This window comes from Talaromyces rugulosus, chromosome IV, assembly GCF_013368755.1.
Source record: "Talaromyces rugulosus chromosome IV, complete sequence".
Taxonomy (NCBI): domain Eukaryota; kingdom Fungi; phylum Ascomycota; class Eurotiomycetes; order Eurotiales; family Trichocomaceae; genus Talaromyces; species Talaromyces rugulosus.
The window spans coordinates 468,918-490,813 of NC_049564.1; the positions used below are offsets into that span (position 1 = coordinate 468,918).

The 21,896-nt window shown below is 45.7% G+C and overlaps 7 protein-coding genes across 7 annotated transcripts; 2 read left to right on the forward strand and 5 right to left on the reverse strand.

The window, feature by feature from the left end:
- Nucleotides 1–807: 807 nt before the first annotated feature.
- TRUGW13939_06943 (uncharacterized protein) lies at nucleotides 808–1,629 on the reverse strand (the record flags this gene model as incomplete). Its single annotated transcript, XM_035490085.1, has 1 exon — nucleotides 808–1,629. The coding sequence occupies one exon, from the start codon at nucleotides 1,627–1,629 to the stop codon at nucleotides 808–810; it is 822 nt and encodes a 273-aa protein (XP_035345978.1).
- Nucleotides 1,630–2,187: 558 nt separating this feature from the next.
- On the reverse strand, nucleotides 2,188–3,222 carry TRUGW13939_06944 (uncharacterized protein; the record flags this gene model as incomplete). The annotated part of the gene is made up of 5 exons (XM_035490086.1): nucleotides 2,188–2,379; nucleotides 2,438–2,741; nucleotides 2,822–2,967; nucleotides 3,034–3,155; nucleotides 3,216–3,222. 5 exons carry the CDS (start codon nucleotides 3,220–3,222, stop codon nucleotides 2,188–2,190), a joined length of 771 nt encoding a protein of 256 aa, XP_035345979.1.
- A 5,388-nt stretch (nucleotides 3,223–8,610) lies between these two features.
- Nucleotides 8,611–12,665, forward strand: TRUGW13939_06945 (uncharacterized protein; the record flags this gene model as incomplete). The annotated part of the gene is made up of 7 exons (XM_035490087.1): nucleotides 8,611–8,652; nucleotides 8,710–8,994; nucleotides 9,061–9,772; nucleotides 10,860–11,380; nucleotides 11,432–12,056; nucleotides 12,121–12,316; nucleotides 12,374–12,665. 7 exons carry the CDS (start codon nucleotides 8,611–8,613, stop codon nucleotides 12,663–12,665), a joined length of 2,673 nt encoding a protein of 890 aa, XP_035345980.1.
- Nucleotides 12,666–12,962: 297 nt separating this feature from the next.
- On the forward strand, nucleotides 12,963–14,685 carry TRUGW13939_06946 (uncharacterized protein; the record flags this gene model as incomplete). Its single annotated transcript, XM_035490088.1, has 3 exons — nucleotides 12,963–13,022; nucleotides 13,086–13,637; nucleotides 13,714–14,685. 3 exons carry the CDS (start codon nucleotides 12,963–12,965, stop codon nucleotides 14,683–14,685), a joined length of 1,584 nt encoding a protein of 527 aa, XP_035345981.1.
- A 592-nt stretch (nucleotides 14,686–15,277) lies between these two features.
- On the reverse strand, nucleotides 15,278–15,532 carry TRUGW13939_06947 (uncharacterized protein; the record flags this gene model as incomplete). Its single annotated transcript, XM_035490089.1, has 1 exon — nucleotides 15,278–15,532. The coding sequence occupies one exon, from the start codon at nucleotides 15,530–15,532 to the stop codon at nucleotides 15,278–15,280; it is 255 nt and encodes an 84-aa protein (XP_035345982.1).
- Nucleotides 15,533–15,673: 141 nt separating this feature from the next.
- Nucleotides 15,674–16,591, reverse strand: TRUGW13939_06948 (uncharacterized protein; the record flags this gene model as incomplete). The annotated part of the gene is made up of 1 exon (XM_035490090.1): nucleotides 15,674–16,591. One exon carries the CDS (start codon nucleotides 16,589–16,591, stop codon nucleotides 15,674–15,676), a length of 918 nt encoding a protein of 305 aa, XP_035345983.1.
- Nucleotides 16,592–17,411: 820 nt separating this feature from the next.
- TRUGW13939_06949 (uncharacterized protein) lies at nucleotides 17,412–19,666 on the reverse strand (the record flags this gene model as incomplete). The annotated part of the gene is made up of 6 exons (XM_035490091.1): nucleotides 17,412–17,460; nucleotides 17,517–17,997; nucleotides 18,046–18,565; nucleotides 18,623–18,724; nucleotides 18,772–18,946; nucleotides 19,002–19,666. 6 exons carry the CDS (start codon nucleotides 19,664–19,666, stop codon nucleotides 17,412–17,414), a joined length of 1,992 nt encoding a protein of 663 aa, XP_035345984.1.
- Between the last annotated feature and the right edge of the window lie 2,230 nt (nucleotides 19,667–21,896).

Genomic DNA, 21,896 nt, shown 5'->3' on the forward strand with positions numbered 1-21,896 from the left:
GGAGAATTTCAGATTGACGATTTTGTTCTTGAAACCCATTGTTTACTTTCTTACCTTTTTTCATATGCTGTACAAATATGCGGGGTGAGACTGGAAAAGGGGGAGCCAAAAACAGGGAGAGGAGAACACATGACCGTTCCTCTATAGAAATGAGAGGATCTACCGGTGTGTTTCTTTTTTTGTGTTACAGGAAAGGCGCAATTTGGAGGAGTTGTACTCGTTATGTACCATGCGTTTGATTGCAAGTCTTGTATCGATTAGTTAGGGTAATTTAAATGAGTTTTTTAATATTTTCCCCCCTCCTTGTGTAGTTTGGTTATGTTACCTACATAAAAAGCGGTTTCCTACATAGTATGTCGCCGCTTGATTACTCCATGTGTAAACTAATATTATTATAGATATGATTGATCACTTAATCAATTACTTGATTGACTTTTTTGTAATCCTTATTTAAACTTAATATTTAAATCTTTAGTATTCAATTTTTTTTTTCACTTTTAAAAATCTCTGAAGCAGGCTGACGTTAGTGGATTCAAAAGCAGTTTAGAAGCTGTTCCCGTGTATTACTTATATCAATTGATATCCACGCTTGGCAGTCAAACATGTTTCACCGAACCTAGCTAATAATAAATACATAAAATAGAAAGAAAAAAAAGGAGCAAACAAACAAACTTCTTTGATCATTCCCCGGGCTCTCGAGTCAGCAACCAGAAAAGTTTTCACCACGAATTACTCGGTTCCTGAAGAGATTACCTCTCTAGAAAACTTCCACCAGGACGAGAGCTCGTGACAAAAGCACACAAAGATCTAATGGCTCTTTGGGAGGTTATCTCGACGAGTTGGGTATTGGGTAAGCAGGATCCTTCTCTGCTCCAGCGTCTGTTCTGCACTGTTCCCGATGGCAATAGGGACCGTATCCGTCTCTTGTGACGGAATACAGTTTCCCAGGCGCTCCCTCCCCTTCGGCATCGCCACAATAAATGCAACGGACATCTTCGCTGGCATCGCGTTTTCCTTTAAGGAATCTATGTGCGGTAGCGCGACGAACTCTCTTCGCGCTCTCTGCTGGATTGTCATTCCTGCGTCTCTTCGGCAATCTCTGCGCATACAGGAAGGGCCAATGCCCGTCCGCGAGACATGAAAATTTCTGCCAGTAGCAGGTTCTGTTCTATGACAGAAGGCACACAGCACCGGATCACCCCTTGCTCGCTTTTGATCTACTTCATACACCTTCTCAAGGCGCCGCAGCAACAATGGATCACGACCCTTGCGGTTGTGGCACTGGTATTCTTCACAGCCAGAGAAAAGTATCAAGCCAGTATCTGCGTTGGACCTGTGTTGTCCACGGCAGGTTGGGTGGCCATAAATTGCTCCGCAGTTCTCGCATAGGACATCTCCTTGGCGTTGTCTTGTAATAATCAACTCAAAGATACGCTGGAATTGCTCGATTTCTTCCTCCTCCCGGAGACGGTTGTGTTCCTCTACAAACATATGACAAAATCTGCAGAGAACCATCTCTAGGAAATTCGGATAAATTTTGTGTTGGCGAACCTTATCCCCGCTGTAGCGAGGAAATTGAGGTTCTGCCCCTAGAACAACAGCCACATGCGAGGTCTCCGCCTCCAGCATGGCTATGGCGACACGCTCTTGTTTTTCGCTGACCCTTGCCACGACCGAGGCGCTTGGAGAGGTCCCAGTTCGCCGTCTACACTTGTAGCATAGACTGCAAATATACGAACCCAAGGGTTTAGAGGAATCAAAGAGTCACCTTCGTCCAGGATATGTCATTCGCCTGCACTACCCATTATAGCACGGCGATGGTGTCTTGGACGTTGAGTTTCAGAAACCCTGGCGCAACAGCCAGGCCCCATTTAGCCCAATCCACAGCACGAAAGAGAGGGTGATTTCATAACGCCCGAGATCTTGTCGACAAGATCAAAAGAAGCCTTTGGTGCATGCTCATGGTAGTGGTGATATTTATATGACTGAAAGAGGACCATAAAATCCCTTCTAGCAAAAGTAAATATCCCTTTTCCATTGGTTGCTCAAAGACAGCTAAGGCCCTGAAGTGTGATTTAGTAGGGCCTTGTTTTTCCTTATCGCAAAGATTGTCTGCAAAAGCTATTTGAGGCCTTGATAATCAACAATCCTCTTTCTTGATTCAATACTGTGAAACCAATCGTGATATCAAGTACGACTTCCTCCTCCTTTAGCTTTACTTGTCGGGGGCGGGGTGCAGGCTAGCTCGCGGGCTGTTGATATGTCGTTAGCCTTACGGTTCAGAATGAGGGAGCCCGCCGCAGGTGTTGTCGTTGATGCTGCTGCTGGGCGTTGGGGGGTCGCCCCAGCAGGTGGTGGTGGTGGTGTTGATTTTGCTGGCTGTTCCCATAAAATCAGCTACTGTACATCAAGCTATAGGTATTTCAGATAGACTTACCTTTTTACCAGCAGGGCCAGATACACCCGCATCCACACACAGAGACCATTTCAAATCATTTTTTGGGCCCTTCTTGCGGCAATTGACGGCCGCAAGGATACGCCGCTCGTCTTCAATTTTGCCCTCCCGGGCCTTCGCCATGTCATTGATCCTTTTATCTACCTCGCTCATCTGGGTAGATAGAAGTTTTTTAAATCTGTTTTCTACCTCGGTCTCCTTCTCGATCTCCTCAAGCTCTTTTCTTAGCGCCTTTGCGGCGCCAACCAACTCCATAGGAACACGGACCGGTCGTTCTGGGGTGCGACTGGGTTGGACCCGAAAGGGGTCAGTCTTCTGCTGCTGCTGCTGCTGCTTCTTTGTCGCACCACCGCCCTCTGCACACACTGCCCCGATTCGAGGGCGGCGGCTCTTCCTGTTATTTGGGCCGGGGAGGGTTCGGTATCATCGCCTTCAGCATCAGGCATATTGGTATCTCCAGCAGGAGGCGCCCCTGCTGGTGGTGGCGGTGGTGGTGTTGTTACTTTTGCTAGCTGTTCCCATAAAATCAGCTACCGTAAATCAAGCAATAGGTATTTCAGATAGACCTACCTTCTCACCAGCAGGGCCAGACAAGGTAGGGGGAGCAGGTCGGAGGATGCAGGGGGGACACCCGACGCCACCATTGACACACAGGCGACCAACGTTGGGCCGGCAGGGGCATGGTCGACCTCCATACGGTCTAGAGCTCATCAGTCATGTTTTTTTTTTATATGATGGTATCTTGAGTTGGATCACTTACCGGACATTGTAGTGGTGGTGGTGGCGCCAGCACTTTAAAGTGCGGTGGGAACGCCTCCTCGACCCATCTGCCAGTAATGAAAGCCCCTTTCTTTCAAAATCCTTGGGCATTTTTTCAATACCATGATTGGCGTACCCTATGTCGATCGAAATTCTTTCCTGAAGGCTTGTGGGGCCAATGTAGCACTCACAAAGCATCCCATCCTTCGGCTTACGAGGTAGAGAAGTTTCCATATACGCCTAGGCGTAGGTCATGCTCAGCAGAGGTCAGGGACATAAAGTCCTCCAACATCCAAGTCTTTTTCTCGAATAGAGTCTGAACCTTGTATGGAATTGCGGGCAGATAAAGATTCAAAAGAAAGTTGACAGACACTCTAACCAGAAGGCCCCAGAAACCCCATGTAATTGGCTTTTGAGATGACTCCATATTCTTGAAGTCATGGGTTTTGGCTCACTCGATCAGCAAAGCGATGGCGTTACGCAAAGGTTCTCAAAAGATTCACAAGAATCCTCTATCAAACCTTGAACTTCACTCGACGATTCAAAATCGTCCGCGTCTTCTTCGTCTCCATCCTCATCCCCTGGTTCGTAAAGAACACCCTCATTACCAATTTCAAGCTCCTCGCTCTGGGAAGGGCCAAGAGAGTCGTCCAGGATATTATCTATCTCGGAATCCTCAACGGATAGGAACGATGAATTCGATGTCGAAGACTGGAGAGTCTTGCCATCCCCACAAGTATCAGAGTCCTCCACGGGGGAGGTACAGACCAATCGTCGTCGTCAGAATCTTCAATCACTCAACGGCGATGATGATGGCAAAAGGCCTGTCTCGGTGCAAAATCATGTTCATCGGAACTAGGTTCGTCATAAACGGTTTCGTCACTACGACGTTTTGGGCGTGAAACGGACGACATTTTGAATATGGGAAAGTAGTTTTGAAAAAAGGTAAAAAACCGACGTCCACAAGATCTAGAGAATGTCAGTCACATTTTCTACAAGTAAGCGTGCTAAGTTGGATCACTCACAGGTCATAGTGGCTCGTATTTTAGACTCTACCACCCTCCCGATGATGGCGACGACGAAGATGAAGAAGAAGAAGAAGAAGAAGAAGAAGGACGACCCGTATCGAATCAAAAAACAATCTTCGTATGAAATTTGACCACGAGTTTCAAGATATCAAGGTTCACCTGTGACTTGGGAGAGACTTCATCCGGTGGTGGGGGGGAGGAAAGATTAGACTGTGGGAAAAGATTAAGACACACGTGATCATTATTCGCTTAACTCGCGTAAAAATTTTCCCCTCATGTGATCCAATGTACTCTTCGGTATCAAAAGAAGACATGGGGCGTGGTCTTTGTTTCCTCTTGATATTCCCAATAAAATAACGGGGCGGTTTTTACTCCAACTTTGCACCAATCATATTGGTACATCCCCATAGTATTGCTAACCATATATGGTATAGTCCTGCATGAGTGGGGCGGTCGGGAACGCAGGCTTTCCAAATTAGGAAATATTCGCTCTCGCATTATCTTCATTCACATTAGATTTGTAAATGGAATAATAAATTTTTAAGCTCTCATAACTAACAATAGAGGAAATACAGAAATTTTATCTGCTCTTTGTAGTGTCCTTCAAGCCGGTTATTGATTGAATTCAGGCGGAGATGGCTGATTCCTCCACCTTGGAATCCGTAGATTCTATCTAGAAACTCCCAGAAGACAAACGAATATTCCAGTGATGGAATTTTCACAAAAAACAAAGGTCTTGTCGAGGATAGCTCTCCGGTCCCATTCATACTGCTTCAGCAGCAGGAGGTCACAGAATTGACGTTCGTGAGGTGGCGGCACCGCCGACATCGTCGGTATCTAGCATCATAATATCGCCAACAGGGGCGCCTCCTCCTCCTCCTCCTCCTCCTACTAGTAGTAGTGGTCAAGGAAGTTACGGAGGAGGAAGAAATCGTACCTCGCAATCAGCGCCCCTCACACATATCGCCGCAAACACCCTTGTTCTTTCAACAAGGGCGAATGCTACTGCTAATTGTTGCATGCGACATCACATTATGCCTAATATCTCGGCAAACATGGTTCTCTAAAATTTTCATTTAATAAGAAGATATGTAGGTGTAGTTGAGTTGTCCTTGTTTGGTCACTTACTTTTCCATGCAACCAACTGCAAGGGCAATTTTTACTCATTTTTCCTACGTTAACGCCCCCCTCCTCCCTTTACATTACAAATTTTCCAAATATCTAATCAAAAAACAACTTAATGGTTGCACGCAATCTAAAGGACATTCTAACGGGGGGGCCTCCCAAGATTCTAACCTTAAAGGTGAATATATAAGATTCATTTTGGATATAAAGCTGGATCAGTGGAGGAACGGGCCCTTATCGGATTCTGTGTAGGTGTATTCTATGCCCATGTTTATTCTTCTATAGGATATGGAACGGAGAATGCCCTTGTACAGCCCTCGCTGATTGCAGGGCGAAAGTGTCTGACACCATTGTCGGATGAGTTGCAGTCTAGAGAGAAAATTTTCGTGGGATATATGTAGGCAGCTGGCCAGAGATCATGTCATTTAGAGTCGCCTAGCCGCTAGGACTGCGACCAGAGGATTCAACCCCTGCTTTTTGCAAGCAGCGTGGTAATAGTGGATAGCCAAAGGAAGCATCCAATTGCTGAAATGTTGTTGTCGTGGTCCTGCGCACAAAATAGCAGGGGTATGACAATGTGTTTTTAAGAAGTTGAATATCTGTTTCCGAAAGTAAATGATTGGAAAATCAGTAAAACTGTAGCCTGTGGGTGTATGGGGAGTTGGGGTGGCCTGGTAAGCATACTCTGAGATTGCAACTGGCTGTGGAGAGTTTGACAAATAGAGGACAAAATAGTATCTATCAACTGAGAAGAATATCAGTATCAACGAAATATATTGCAGTCTCAACGAGGTAGGTTGCAAACGTAATATTGCCTGGAACTCACAAAGAATATGAAGCTCTTCTACCATGTAGTGGCGCATGGGAAGTTTGGCTATCCACAAGCGTTTTTCGATCACATTAAAAGCAAACTTCTGCTTTGACAGACGTGGCATATTTTTCCAAAAATGGCCGGAAAGGGGTTGGAAGTGCGGTCTTTTCTACCATGCGGCGGTGCATTCCGAACCGAGTTTTGGTTTTGATGTTGTGGGTGGCGCTCCTCCAGGAGGGGGGTTTCGGCGCCCTCAATGAAAGAGCTTAAAGTAATAATTACACCAAGTGTGGTAAAGTCTGGCCGGTTAACATGGCCAGATGAGGTAGTCTGTGACTATCGTGGAGAAAAGTATTGGAACCACCGAAAATCATCGGTCAGTTAAAAGATCTCTCGCCGTAAAGAATAGTAGAAATGGTTCGGTGAAGAAAAAAAAGTCCACTTCACCTAATCAAAAGGTGTATAAAATAGAAAGCGATGGTCGAGTAAATAAAAGCAAGCCCAAGTCGAAATTAGCGTGCAAAGAGAGGATAAAAGAAGAATATGCTCTTTGATAAATAAAATGTCTGGTGGAAGTGTGAAATTTTGGGAAAAGCAATGTTCATGGCGACCGTTAAACATGGGAATGGGAAGGTTACTGTAGGTTGCAAGTCGAAATAAAATTCAAAGGCGGATCAAATTTGGTACTAGTCGAGAAATAATGTCCAAGTGAAAAGTTGAAAAAAGATAAATCAATAAATACTTACAAAAAAAGTAATACCTGCAGAATTTTGAGTAGAAATTTAAAGTCAAAAAATATATCGAAGTTGAAAAAGAAACTTGAAAGATTATTAAGGAATAAAATCAAAGAATAAATCAGTGATTTAACATTTTTTGGTTCTTCAGTAGCAATAAATCATTGAATCAGTCGCAGATTGGCAAGTTCAGAAGATTGATGCCCTTCAGAGATCTAGATTGTCAGCATCATGCGTGTGGTGGCCAACAGGGAAGCCAAATATCATACGGTGCGTGGGAGGCCTCCATTTCCACCACATGGTGTCAAATATCCATTTTGATGGGAGAAAAGACCAAAGCGAACTCGAAGCTCTCATCTGTAACGTGGCGTCGATCGCTGTTGATGTAACCCAAGATGAAGATGCCGCGGATGGTGGTCATGACGAGTTCAGATTCAGATCCGAATCAGGACGAGTTTGAAGCAAGTTACCCTGCGCCTAGTAGCTAGTCTCTCTAATCTAAACAAAGGCGGGTTGTTTCTGCCCCTTGATGCCGCAAGCAGGCACGATCCTCGCATTTCTTCGACTCCGACCTGCGAAGAGAACCAAGTCAGAATTATCATTCACCAAGAGAAAGATTACAACCTTACTATTTGCCTATCTTGGTTTCTCCTGAAGAAAATTGACACCGGACACCGCGTGAAGGTGTAAGCTTATCGTCCAGCAGTTACGTGTCGTGGTTGGTTTGTACATTATCTGTACAATCGAAAGTGAGATGCTCATATCACCAGGGCATTTTCCAGGTTCTCAAGCGTTTATTGGAGGATAAACACTAAGATCGTAATAGAATGGGCCGTCGTAAACACAGAAGATTCTCTCCGATGAGGATGAGTAATTGAAGAGAAGTAGAAGGTAAGGCTTGATGTTTATTGTCTAGCTGCTGCTGGCATGTTGTGGTTGATATTATCGTACAATCGAAAACGTACCACTAACACACACGCTGTTGATTATATTTAGCAATGCCGAATGCCCTGACTGAGCAAGCATATCCCCAGTTATTTGAGCGAAAGATCAAAAAAGGTAGGACTTGATGTTTATTGTCTGACTATTATCTATTGCGGTCAGTCTATATCAATTGATATTATCTGTATGATCGAAAATGAAATTCCGTATCACTATCACGTTGATTGTGTTTAGCAATGCGGAGTGCCCCGATCATTCATGAAATGCCATGCACGTCAGCTAGTGCACTGGAAAATGCAGCAAAAGTCAATTTACTTGAAAGCACATCTAGAATTATTATTATTCGTAAATTGGTAATCAAATCACAATTACCCTGTCAATAGATCGACGTCATTTGACGTTCTGTCTAACACTACACAGTTGTAGTAGAAAATGCGGGGTGTGTATAGTACCAGAAAGGGTAACTACCGCCGCACTGCTGCCGATAATGGTAACAGCCGCCGCTAAAAGTGCAACTCCATCACTGTATCAAAGAAAGATTGAGGGGATGAGGGGTATGCTCCATTCAAAATACGTATGACCAAAAAAAGGTCGACGGTGTGATTATGCACGAATGAAAATAACACTTGGTGGTGGTCGCATTATAAATAGAGCGCATGATGCAGCTCAAGAATCTTTCCAAAAAAGCTCAACCCAAAATTTAACCACCATTTCTGGGGCTTGAAATCGATTTTAGATCACTGCACACCATCAGTGATGACAAGTCTCAAGATTGCTGTTGTCGGCCTTGGTCGAATGGTACGAGAGTATGAATCAACACATTCAACATGAAGCGACTAATTCATTTGTATACAGGGCAAGCGACACGTTCACACATTGCTTTACCGAGTTCCACGCGCGCAAATTGTAGCCGTGTGCAGCTCTGAGCCTTCCGAAGTCGAATGGGCCAAACAGAACGAGGAGTACCGCGATTTCAAAGTTGCTGTTTACGACAAATACGATGACATGCTCAATCATCCCGGGCTGCAAGCGGTCTGGGTCTCAAGTAGCACAGATGCTCATGCGCCTCATACTCTAGGGGCCATAGAAAAGGGGCTTCATGTGCTCTGTGAGAAGCCGTTAGGTCACAATCTCGAAGAGGTGTGTAAAATAGAAAGGTTATGGTTTTATGTGAGGACTTGAAGCTGATGCAAATGAACTATTCAGGCCCAGTCTGTTGTCGACACTGCCAAAAAACATCCCGAGCTCAAAGTAATGGCAGGCTTCTCGCGACGCTTCGATGCCTCGTACCGTGATGCGGCTTCCAAGATCTTCGATGGCCAGGCTGTCGGTAGCCCGTTCATTGTTCGCTCTAATACTTGCGATCTTCTTGACGATACTGGATTTTTTGTGCGATATGCTGCTCGAAACGGCGGGATATTTGTCGACTGTGCGATCCATGATATCGACCTGTCGCTTTGGTATTTGGGAAATCCCGTTCCAAAGGCATGCTGGGCCGCCGGCACCCTTCAACATCATCCTGAACTCGAGGCGCTCTCCGACGTGGATAATGCGGTCGGAATGGTCGAATACTGGGGTGGAAAGATTGCGTACTTCTATTGCTCGCGCACTCAAGCCCACGGCCATGACGTGTGTACCGAGATTACAGGAACACATGGTAAGGTCATGGTCAATGTGATGCCGAAGAGCAATAATGTTGTGTTTGCCGATAAACTTGGTATGAGGAACGAGGTCCAGCCCGAATACTGGCAACGATTCGAAGATGCATTTGCCACAGAGGCAAACGAATTCACGCGGTCAATTTTGAGAAATGAACCGGTTCCCTTGCCTCTGGAAACAGGAATCAAGGTGATGCAAATCGGCCGTGCGTTGCAGGATGCTCTGTTGTCTGGCGAGGTGGTGCGATTCAACGAAAATGGTGAACGATTGAAGTGATGCAGCTTGAAAAAAAATTAGATTTAGAAAGTATATAGGGCGAGACAGCCTGTTCTGCCTTGAATTAAGGTTCTTAAAACCTAGGATTTCATTATCTCGGTATTTCGTAAAACTTTTGCCTCGTTACCCCAATGAAAGATAACCCAAATAGGTCGCCAAATTGGTGGTTGTTAATTTACCACTGACAGTGAAAAAAAGATAAGAACCATAATTAAGTGATTGCTAACCTGGTGGGTTTCCTATTTCAATGTTTGAAACCGCGGTCTTTCCTATTCAGGTCAGTCAAACGACTGGAGAACGCTTTCAAGTAGCAAATTCATGGCCATAAAACACGGGCAACTTCTTTGGTATTAAATCTCATAAACTCTTCAGAAATCGGTTATTCCTCTAACAGGCGTATAGTTCACCTTATCGCAAGGTGGGGCTTCTCTTTCCCGATTGGCTTTTCCACTAGTGGAACTTCTCCGTATTTTATACTACTCTTTACGGAAGGTTTCGCCGCATTTTCTTGGCATCTTCCCCGCCGACTTCTTCCTTGCCAGGCTCATTTCTAGGACCCACGGCTCTTGTTACAGCTTCAGCCTGCAGGATGACTATGTTCGAACAATGGCAGCACAGTCTCGCCCGCTTGTCAGGAAGCCTTGTCACTCTTGTCGTGGTAATAATCTCTTCTCAGTCCGAGTCTTGGCCGGCCTTCAAAGTCTTGCATGAGATTGCTAACACAAAGCCACAGAGAGACACCTGAAATGTGAGCATGATATGCACAAAATCACACTGCAAATCTTCTTCGTGACTATTTAATTTGCTAGTACGGTTTCGCTGATGATTTGCCTCAGGTGATGAACAGAGACCCAAATGTCGACGATGCGTAGCAAGAGACCTGGATTGCGTCCGCGTTCAAAGAAGGGCCGTGTTTTGTCAAGGATCTAAGGCAAATTACGACAATCGGTTTCCAGTTGAACAGAGCTGGGTAAACAGCAAGCCTAAGAATGGTATATGCCCCTTGCAGCATGTAGTTGGACTCCTGGAGAACGGATGATGAACACTGACTTCGAACTTACATTCTGCAGCACAACTACGCATCCGCGAAACTAGGAAATATGCTTCCAAGACAGTGCAGGCTGAGGATCCAGACCTGCAACAGGTGTTTGACACATCGTGCCCACCATCAGGCGTGCCTCGCAGCTCCCAAACGGAACCCGACCACCAACCTCGCAATGCCGGTCCGGCGATAGGTGATTCATTAGCAGCAAAGAAGGCCAGTGTTGCTGAGCCTATCTTAGGAAATGATGTCTTCCAAGAAAGTGTGCCCTCTAGTGGGCAATCTATTTCGCCCACTCCAGTGGATTTACATGTTCCTATAGCAACCCCATCAACGGGTGTTGAGCACCACGGTATTCTATCGAATGCCAGCTTTAATGAAAGTGTAGGAAGGTCTATCGATGGCAGCAACTCAGATGTGTTTAGCTGCTCGACACCGTCAGTCACTACAATTTCTCAGAAACCAACACCGATTTTCCCTGTTCAACCGTTAAAAAACATCCAAGAAGCTTGTCTTCTGAGGTTTTGGATTGAAGAAATTTCCCCTTGGGTATAGTACATGGCTGGCAAACTTCGCAAATCAATGCTAATCTTACTCTAGTTTGATCTCTGCGACGAAGAAAGGCATTTCCAGTGTTTGGTCCCGTCCCGAGCACGAAACAGTCCGCCTCTTCTTAATGCTATTTTAGCAGTATCGTCACGACACCTTAGCCGCTTGTTACAATATAAGACTCCACGTGGAGTAGAGTATCATGGATTTTTACTCCCGGATCTGACGACGTCTACCCCGGTCGAGTACATGCTTCAGTGTATCCCGGCTTTATTAGGGTTTCACAACATTCACGATAAGGAAGAGCAAGAGAATATAATGGCAGCAGCCGTTATTTTGCGGCAGTATGAAGAGCTTGAGGAAGATGAGATTGAAAGCGACTCGGATATCCACAGAAATACTGGAATCCACCCTCACCGTCAAGCTAATTTCCTGGCCGTCACACAAGCTATTATAGAGACCACGGCATCGACTTCAATTCCCGGAGGACTCCCCAGCGCCATTTATTGGATGGCCATAAGGCAAGAAATATATTATTCTCTGACAAGGGAGCGTTGTCTTCGCATAGGCCTTGAGCCTGGTGTATCCCATGGATCTTCTGCGGCGAATGCTTTGATTATGCATGCGGGTAATGTCACGAAATGGCGCTGGGGAGATAAGTCCGAGCACGAATGGGGTGAGTCTCCTCTTTCTAGTAGCACAATTCGAGTATGCATTTGCTAAATTTACGGTGAATCTAGAAAGTCTCAACATGCAGCAGCAGCACCTGGCGGATGAATACTTGGGAATGTTTACTCCTTTGCTTGATCGAAAGGCCGACAAGTCTAAAGGGGAAATGTTTCCCACGGTTTGGTACAGTTCTGACGCCCAGATGACTGGCGCCCAGCATTTTGAACTAGCCCGCATGATTATGATTGCAGAGAATCCCAATTTAGAGTAAGAGGAACTCTCCCCGTTTTCATTGTTAGAATCCTCTTATCTCCTAATCACCAGATCTAGAAATGCTCCACAGTATCGTTCTGCGCACCGTAAAGCCGAGGCGCAAGTTCGCTCAATCATTTTCAGGCTGTGCGGCATTGCCCTCGGTCATTCAAAATCACGACCGGCGTTGATCAATGCTGCGATCAGTATCATGCTCTATGGCGAGTACTTCACCGATCAGTCAGAACGGAGCGCGTTAGTGGGCATTATCGACAAACTCAATAGTATGCACGCCTGGCCGATGAAGAAGCCGTATCAAGTCCTAAAAGCCCGGTGGGAGCTGACTGATAATGACGACTATTAAGATCTATTTTGCAACATAATACCTGTTCTTTGCATCATCTTTCATGAAGTCCATAAAGAGCGATGTATGAAGTTTCCCTTTGCGGCTAGCGCCTGAGCTTAGATAGAATAAGCACGGACTCTGGTTTCTGGTTGGCTAGCTATATAATCCGCCCCCACTCCGCTGCAGCCGGCAGCTGAAAAGGGCTGAAGTACGCCGTGGTTCAGCACTAAAAGCTCCTCCCCTGGCGTGGCGAAGACGCATCATCAATCTTCAGGACTCAGTAATACCTTTGTATTCTTGCCGCAAATAGCTATAATGGTCAATACAGGTCGTCCTAGCAGTGGTTGCGAGACATGCCGCCGACGGCGAGTCAAGGTAGGAACAGCCCGGCTCCTCGCAACAAGTAGATATCATGGTCGCTAAAGAATAATTCCCAAGTGTGATCTGCGCCGCCCTGGCTGCTATCGCTGCGAAAAGCTTCGCCAGCCATGCTCTGGCTATCGGTCTCTAAACAGTCAAGACTCTGTGTTCCGCATTCAGACTCAGTCTTCATACGGTCCTCGCAGCTGGCAGAAGCCTTCTGCACGCCATCGGCCCAAGTCGCCGAGAGTGGAACGTCTACCGGAAAAAGAAGACTTGTCTGTATCGATATGTAGTCCTGTGGGCTCCTGGGATTCGCATGTCATACCTCTCATCTTAAGCCAATTCTCAGCGTCGATACCGGATGGGAGAGCAAGTCGTGTTTATAGATCCCTTGGGTCCACCTTCGATCTTCTACAAAGTGTCGAATCAGGATCACTACTTTATCTGGCCTCTCGTGCTGTGGGCTCTGCCTACTTCGCGAACAAAACGCGATCTTCTAACTTTACCTCAATTCACCAGCACTTGTACGGCAAATCTCTGCGTGTTTTAAAGGAAGCCCTGCAGGACTCACGGATACGGAAAGAAGACTCCACCTTTATGGCTGTTTGGTTCCTTGGCCTATATGAGGTGAGCCACCCCCGTTGTGATCTGGTTTGCATAAAAACAAAATTGGAGGCACTAACCATATCCATTACGTCGATAGTTGATTGTAGGTGCACCACCTCCCGATGGGACGGACCTTGGCCCCTCGAGTTGGGATGTCCATAGTCGTGCTCTTATATCTTTTATACGCATGAGAGGCCCCGAACAATTTAATTCAAAAAGAGGTTGTCAGCTTTTCCAACTAGCCTACCATAGTATTGTGGGTCCTATCTTCAAGCACCATTTTCCCTTCTCCTTACTGACGGTTGCACAGCAAGTCCAATACCTACAAACAGGCTGCCATCCTCCGCCAGAAGCGACTGAGTGGTTTAACAGCACCAAAGATTGGATCTCCACGGCTAAGATCATCTTTGTGCCATTGTTCTCCTACTGCGACAAAGCTGCGCGACTCTGCAGTAATACTCAGCATTTGATCCAACAATTCTCTCCTGAAAACGTTTTTGGGGTCATACATAATATATTTGAATCGTGCAAAGAACTGGAAATATCTATGCAAGATCGTTTCAGAGAAGTCATCAGATACCCATATATGGTTACCGTTGCCGAATCTATAGAAAGTCTTATGAGTATCACAGTTGGCCTTCATATGCAAAACCACATCGACGCCTGCCTCCTCCGGATAGACCAAAGTATGTTACAGCTTTTGTCTCATCTTTCTGAGCAGCCTGGGCATTCGACTGCTCAGCTGGAGGAAATAGAGCGGCTACGACGACTCACCGTTTTGCAGTCACAGGGTAGGGCAGATCGAATTTTAGAGACTGTGCCCCGTCTTTTACCCCTCTCCATCTCTAATTCCATGGGGGAAAACGGTAACTGGGCAAATTCGCTGAGACTGCTATGGCCACTTCGATTGGTGGCGTCGTCGCCTTTCTTACTCGTTAGGCAGAATGCATCGGCTAGTTCTACCTTGGCGAGAATCGGATATGAAGTTGGAATCATGCAAGCTGTGGGGGGCTACCTTCCTGCGTACCAGAAGCTTATAACTACGCCCTGTCTACGAAGCGTGCCATGAAAACCATAAACTTTTTCCAGTTTAATTAAACCGCCACGATTGCAACGCTTATTGTTCACGTTCGTGTCACAATTCAAACCAAAAGTTGCAGTTTTTCTCGTCATAAGATTTACTTCTGATAGAAAAGTTCAGAATCGGATCCTGGGTTTTCTGCGCCACTGTGTCTTTTGATGGCTCCCTTGGTGGATAAGTTTCAAGCTTTGCTGACCGACAGCATACGTATACAATAGCAAACGGCAGATCGTTTTTCTAGAAGCGTCAGTACGCTTGAAACTTAGTGGACCCTAGAACGTGGCTCCGTTAATAATATTACCTTGGGGTTTTTGAATGTCAGCACTTTGAAACCGGCCCACTCAGTTTCACTGTTGGGATGAGCAGACAATCTGATTCGTAGAGAGATAGTTTTGTCTTGATTCAAGTCCAATTCCTATTATTCGAGGCGGAGGTTTTCCCTGCCGACCTCATAATGAGCCAAGTCACACGAGGCTGCTGGAAGTACAAAATATTGAAAGAAAAAAAAAATTAGAAAATCAACAGTAAAAGTAAATAAAGATGACTAGATAAATGGCGGTAAAGAGCCTGTCATCTCAATTCAAGCTTTCGCCTTCTCAAACACTCCCTGTAGCCATTCCATTGTTATCATAGCAAGCCGAGGCTCTGCACCGAGACGGCAGTGCTCTCCAGCCCCAAGCTTTGTTTGGAAAAGATGATAAGTTGCCTGGTCGCCAAGAAGACGTGCAATTTCCTCCGTCTGACCCGGGGCGACGCTATCATCCTCGGCTGAAGCAACAAAGACGGGGGCGATGATGTTCTTGAGCATGTCCTCGGTGATTGCCATATCTCCCATCCTGGCGAGAAGAGGTAGTAATAGTCAATGGTCGTATAGTGTCATAGCTTTAACAAGATTTATTCATTATGTGCGGATATCTTAAAACTACCGCCATCAGATAATAATCAACTCCTTAGCCCGAAACCCCTACACTGTAAATCACAATTCATCATCATCAGAGGAAGCAGCCATTGTCGTTCTCCCGCTGACCCGTCTCGAAGGCGCCACTGTATCGACATTAAGACTGCCACTCGCATCCAAATCCATGTCGACATCCAAATCGATAGCCTCCGGTTCAAGTTCTCCGGCAGTCGAAGAAATCCTAACCCCTCGGTCCCGTTCTGCTCCGCTCCATCGCCTCCTTCTCTCACGTTCTCGTTCCCTCCTCTCCCTCGATGACGGCGATGGCGACGCTGCCAGTCCTGCTTCACTTCCAGAAACAGACCTTCCACCAGCCAGTCGTTCTGGATCAGGTGTTCTTCCTTTCCCTTTTCCTCTTTTCCACGATGAAGCACTCGGTGACTGTCTCGCGGGCGACGATGATGTATTGGCTTTATTAGAATCTCGCCTGCGAAAGCCCAGTTCCCATCCTTGCGCATCACCTTCTTCAATTACGTCAATGACATTTCCCCCTCTCGCGCCTCCCTGGATCGCCCCGATAGGTGCTTGCTCTCTGCCCTGATCCCTAGCCCCAATGCCCCTATTGGCCTTGCTATCGAATGCAAGGTCCAAAGCAACCTTTGGGTTGTCAGGCTCAATTATTTGAGCAAGAAACCGCCGCCTTGTGCGCGGCACGGACTCGTTTGAAGCCAGCGCGTGCAGCATGAGAAGCTCCCGAGACGCGAGGATGAAATGCGCCGTGTGTCGGATCTCGCGAGTGTGGTTGCGCATGCGAAGCCTCTGGGTGTATGCGATTGCATTTTCTTTGGGCATGTTAGATTGAAACCGGTTGGCAGTAGAGCGAACCTGCTGGGTCTCCGATCCTGAGCGCGATGACACTACCGATGAAGAGTCGGAGTCAATTGTTATGGGGTCGTTTTGGACAGCGTGCCCAGACACGTGGCGAGGTCTATGCATTGTCTTTGCTCTCTCAGTCACGGAATATTTGAGCGTCGACAAAAATAGTAAATCTGATGGTTCTCATATACGGGGTTCGAGTAGTAGCAGTGTCTGGTTCATCCAAGTACGACTTGCTACGTCTGTGTCGACGGCGGGCGGGGTCGCCTGCACTCAAGCCAGCGAAATAATGACCGGCGTGCCCTTTCTTTTGATTCTTTCTTTCTTTTTGTATATGGCTGTACTACTCAAAGGATTCACAAGAAACCGCGAAAATAGATGTGTTGTTTGGATGTCGAGAGTTTCAAAAAGACGTCGTGCTGAAAGGGAAATGGGTGAATGTTTGCTCGGTTTGTATCTGCAAAACTGCGGGTTTTGATTGGCCGAAGTTCTACACTACATGTGTAGAACTCACACCTGATAGAATTAGTAAAGGCATTTTGAATGAAAGAGTATCGATCAATTGACTATAAATTTCAATCAAAAAAAAAGGTAGAAAATCAAAAGAAGAACATGAAAGGAAACATTCGAATGAGTGTAAAACAGAAAAATATCAACGATACATAGAGAATATCTAGACAAAGCAAGATACATGTACACATGTAGAATAGTGAGGGTCTCCTTTTCCTTTCTTTGCACATATGTATATAAGAATAGGAGCGCCTCCAACGCCAGAAAAAATGATGCCGCTGTTCAAGATTCTACAAAGGGCGTCCAGGCCAGAAGGAAATGTATAAAGAGCGATCTAACGAGACACCAAGAAGAGTTCGCGTATTCTAATCGGGTTAGGAATGAACAGAAAGAGATGCAGTGTAACAAACCGTGTAGGTACGACTCTGTGTTAGCATCCATGGACAAATGAATTTTCGGGCCAGTCGTAGGTATCCGACCTAGATACTATTAGTTTCTAAAAGGTCCAAGGAGGCTGTAATCGGGCTGTTCATACCAAGTAGTCAAATTAGGGTTGTTGTAAGGCTCTGGGTGTTTCTTAATGTATTCTGTAGTCGGATAATCTTCCGGGTCACAGGTGATACTGATATTGTCGGGATTCTGGTAAATGCGCAGATAATCAACGCGCATCGTCGCCGGGAAAGTCGTCGCGAGCCCGGTCCAGTTGATCATTGCAAAGGAATTTGAAATACCGAAATTGAGAATCGGATACATTGGTTCTGTTGGGATGACTCGCTGGCCGATATTACCGTTGGGGCCGACGGCGCGAGCATCCAATGTCCAGGTCTTGTCGCCGCCAACAAACCAAGTAACGTCTCCTTCACCCCCGGGAGTGTATTCAAAAGCGTAAATCTGGTACTCTTTTCCATTGTACCAGTCGTTGTTCAAGTTGGTCAGTCCAGAAGCTACTTCCTGGAAAGGACCACCGCGGTACTCATTAATCGTTGTGATTCTTGAGTCGTACACCGCAGCGAAGTCTATCATTCATCAGCATTTAACAGAAGTGCCAATGTGGGGATACGCACCATAGTTTGGCATGTACCAAACGTCGTACGGTGCTAGTTGCAGACTCTGCGAAACTACACCGATGCGGTCTTGGAATTCATCGAGAACAGTGACACTAGCTTCGATCACATCAATCTCAGGCGCGCTGCGAGACTTTCCGGGTGATGGATGATCGGCTCCAGGGCACGAACATGCAGGTAGACGCATGCCCGGGAGGAAACTCATACCATCAGGCGAGCTTTGATTTGCTGTAATTCCAACATCGCACTCGTCGTGATAGCTATATGGCCACATCCCGTCTGTTGTAGCAGCATATCCTGCTCGGCCGAGGTTTCCCATTGCCCAGAAACCGGGCCAAAATCCGGAGATATCTCCTTGTCCCGGAAGTGAGATACTGGCTTCCAGACGGCCACCGGAAAAGCACATTTTATTCCACGATTGAAGCATGCCAGAGCGAAAGTTGAGGTTGTGGTTATCATACGGATCGAATCGGATTTCTAAAACGCCGTTTTTTGTTGTAATTGCATCTGGATCGTACCACTAGTACAGGGTCAGCTGATGTTCACATTCATATTCACAATTGTGCAAGCAACAAACCTCTAGATCCTGCGTCACACCATACCACAAATCCACGCCTTGAAAGAAAGGATCATCCCCGTCGTAGAATGTTCGTCCGGGGACGTTAAATTCATCAGAAAACTAGACTTGTCAGACATCAAGAAACCCTAAAAGCCGCTCAAACTTACGACCAACTTCCACTCCGTCCCGTCAGCTGATATTTTCGACATGGCTGATTCCGGTGTCATCGGATCTATAAGTCCGGTTCTAACATTCTTAAGCAGTGATTTGTTGTTATCAAGACACATTGGATCTTCCTTGCACGGGTCATAAGGCGGCTCAAACATTTGTCCCACAAAAGTGCTACCATTAGTCGTCAGTTAATACTCAGATCATAATTGGACAAGAGGCTTCATACGTAACCGGATAGACTATGAATAAGGCAACAATTCCAATAGTCAAAAATGCCAGACCACCGATATTAAACACCCCTCGGGTGTTGCACATATCACACACTCGGTCTCTGTCGGATGCATCGGGGTTGTGCAAGTAGTCATCTTTTTCAACATCCTCTGGAAACAGAAGCAGCCCTTCCGTCGGCATGATGTTGTATTTTTCCGACACTGTCTGCGTGTTCACATTTTCATCGTCGCTGTCTGCCCGCGAAGGACATGTCGAGTCAACAAAGGGATCAAACGGAAAGCCGCGGCTGTCGCGGCTCCCAGCGTCAGAATGGGAGTCCCAGCTGTTTCTCTGGTATGAAATAGCAGATATCAATGTAGAGCGATCTGGACTCCCTCGGGACCGTACTTTTCTGGGGGGAGGGAAAAGCAGCTCTGAAGAATCCGTTGGCGATATGATCGGAGGAGATATAATTGGGGGTGATGGCAGTTCAGGCGCAGCTGTTATCACGGTCGACCTTCTCTCGGGGGGAACCAGAGACCGCTGAGAGCGATTCGATAGCTGATGCTCCAGTTCTCTGGTTCCTTCTTCCAAGTCAACATAGGGTTCCTGTCGGCCTGAATTCAGGCGAATATGAGGCGTGGACCGAACAGATAGTCGTCTTTCTGTGTCGTCCGCCATTGTTGATGTCAAATATTACTGTTTTTTTCCTAGTTGTGAGACTTCCTTATACCCAAGTCTAATCCCATAAAGACTCCAATCTCAAATGATGGTTCTAATCTCCAACATCCTCCTATAGACAGTTTCTGCACGTCGTATCAAACAGTGATGGATCACACTGGTTGTCGAATGACCGAACAGTAGAGACCGACAAGACTGAAAAGCGAAACACAGCGAGCGGACAGGATCAATCCCAGATAGATTGTCCCAGCAAACCAACCACCTTTTTTTTTTTTTTGACCGGGCACAAGTTGGCTAGGAAAGACGGAAAGCAAGAAGTGAATAAGCAGAACTAGTAGCACTGCCTAGCGAGCACGCCCAAGCAAAGGCGGTATTTTGTCCAAGACAGAGCCCGTCACGGTATCCAGGGCATACAGTAAATCTGGGAAGCTTGCGGGGCCAGTGAGGCCGGAGAATGTGCTGATGGCATGTACGCGCAATGAACGACAGGCAGCCGGAATGGCGGTTTTTATCAACGAGAACTGTCTCAACTTGTAAGGCAGCGTGCATAGAATGGCACACTTAACTAAGCCATGTTTAATTTCCATCATACCTCTCTATATAAAATTTCAAACTCAGAATAATATCTACAAATTTTCATTTTCTTCCCAGTGCCTCAATAATCCCTAGTTCTGGGGAAGCCGGAATGGCATATTGAGGGGATTCAGTACGAGGAATCCAGTTGCCGGAGGGAGGTGTGGAATGCGGCCGAGGACGCGCAGGGGTAACAAGCTGCAATCCAGGCGAATGAAGTGGGTTCTATGGGAGGGCAGTGTCTTGGATCAAGTCTTGTAGGAGCGCGTGTTATTATACACTTCATGAGGTGCATCAGAGCATACATAGTCCGTGTCTACCAGGTACTCTCGAGATAGCCAACGCTGCATCCAATAAGCTGGTTCTCGTATTCACTGTCAATCTTAAATTAGTCGTAGACTATGTATCGCGTTTTGTATAAAACCGATCTTTAATTTCTTTTTAATTTGTTTATTTTTTTTTAAAATCCCCTAATACGTATGTAAAAATATTCCTACCATGTGTCGCAACAAAGAGTACACAGTCACCTACATAGCCACCCATACAGTCACATCTCAAAGGCAAGGATATTCTATGATTTTCCCCCAAGAATGACTGACTCAAGGATTTCGCAGTCCAGAGGGCTTGCCTGCCCGGCGCTGCAAGGGATACTGGATATTGCTTGGTCGGGTGATTTACCGGCAAGTTGTAGTGAAACACGAAAAAGATCCTGGAAAAATAAAAACAGAAATTGGATTAAATGTCAAATCATTCTAAGTCGGTACACGTAGGGAGAGGTACACGTAGAGAATGGCGTTTCTAACACCTACATATATACAATCATGCATACTACCTCTTGCCTAGAAAAATAAAATGTTCAACTGGCCCTTCTAGTAGTGTCAACTGGTATCTAAGTTATTTGGATTAAACGGCTATAAATGACTAAACTAATCATGTAGAGAATGAGAGTTTCCTTATCAATTATGGTAACGTTCTTGGCACGATGTGGGAGGAGAAACCCGGTTAGGACATCATCGCGACCATGACTCCAATTTACTTCAATGCTACGATTAACTAAAGATTTTTATATAAGTAAAGCTTTAATTTCTCATAATAAAAATAAAGAGCTTTTTTTCTAAAGTAATTGATGTAATTTCAATGGACTAGTGTTGAGACTAGTTGACCTATGTACATGTAAGCGTAGATACATGGATATATATTTAAGATGCCTGATGCCTACATCCGCACCAACATTGAAAAGACCATCAATTGCATGTGACGTAGGCAGTAATAATTAATTCATTAATTGATGGTATACACAGACCAGTTGACGCTATAACATATTAAATCATCATTCACTAATATTTATAGAGCAGTTTCAATGCTGAGACACTAGTATATTAGATAAATGTACGTGTTACGGCCAAGATATATGTACAATGTGCCCGTTGACGTTGGACGTTGCCGAATACTCTGAATTGATCTACCACATGCAATAGACATGTAAAAATCATGCGCCAAAGGCATTAAAAACTTACGGGTTTTATAATTTCCCTCCACATGTGTACTTACGGCAAAACAAAAGCATGTTAGATTCACTGTAGGCATTGATTGACACTGGGTATAAAGACGAAGAAGATAAAAAAACCATAAAACGCCGCTCTAATCCTAATACCCA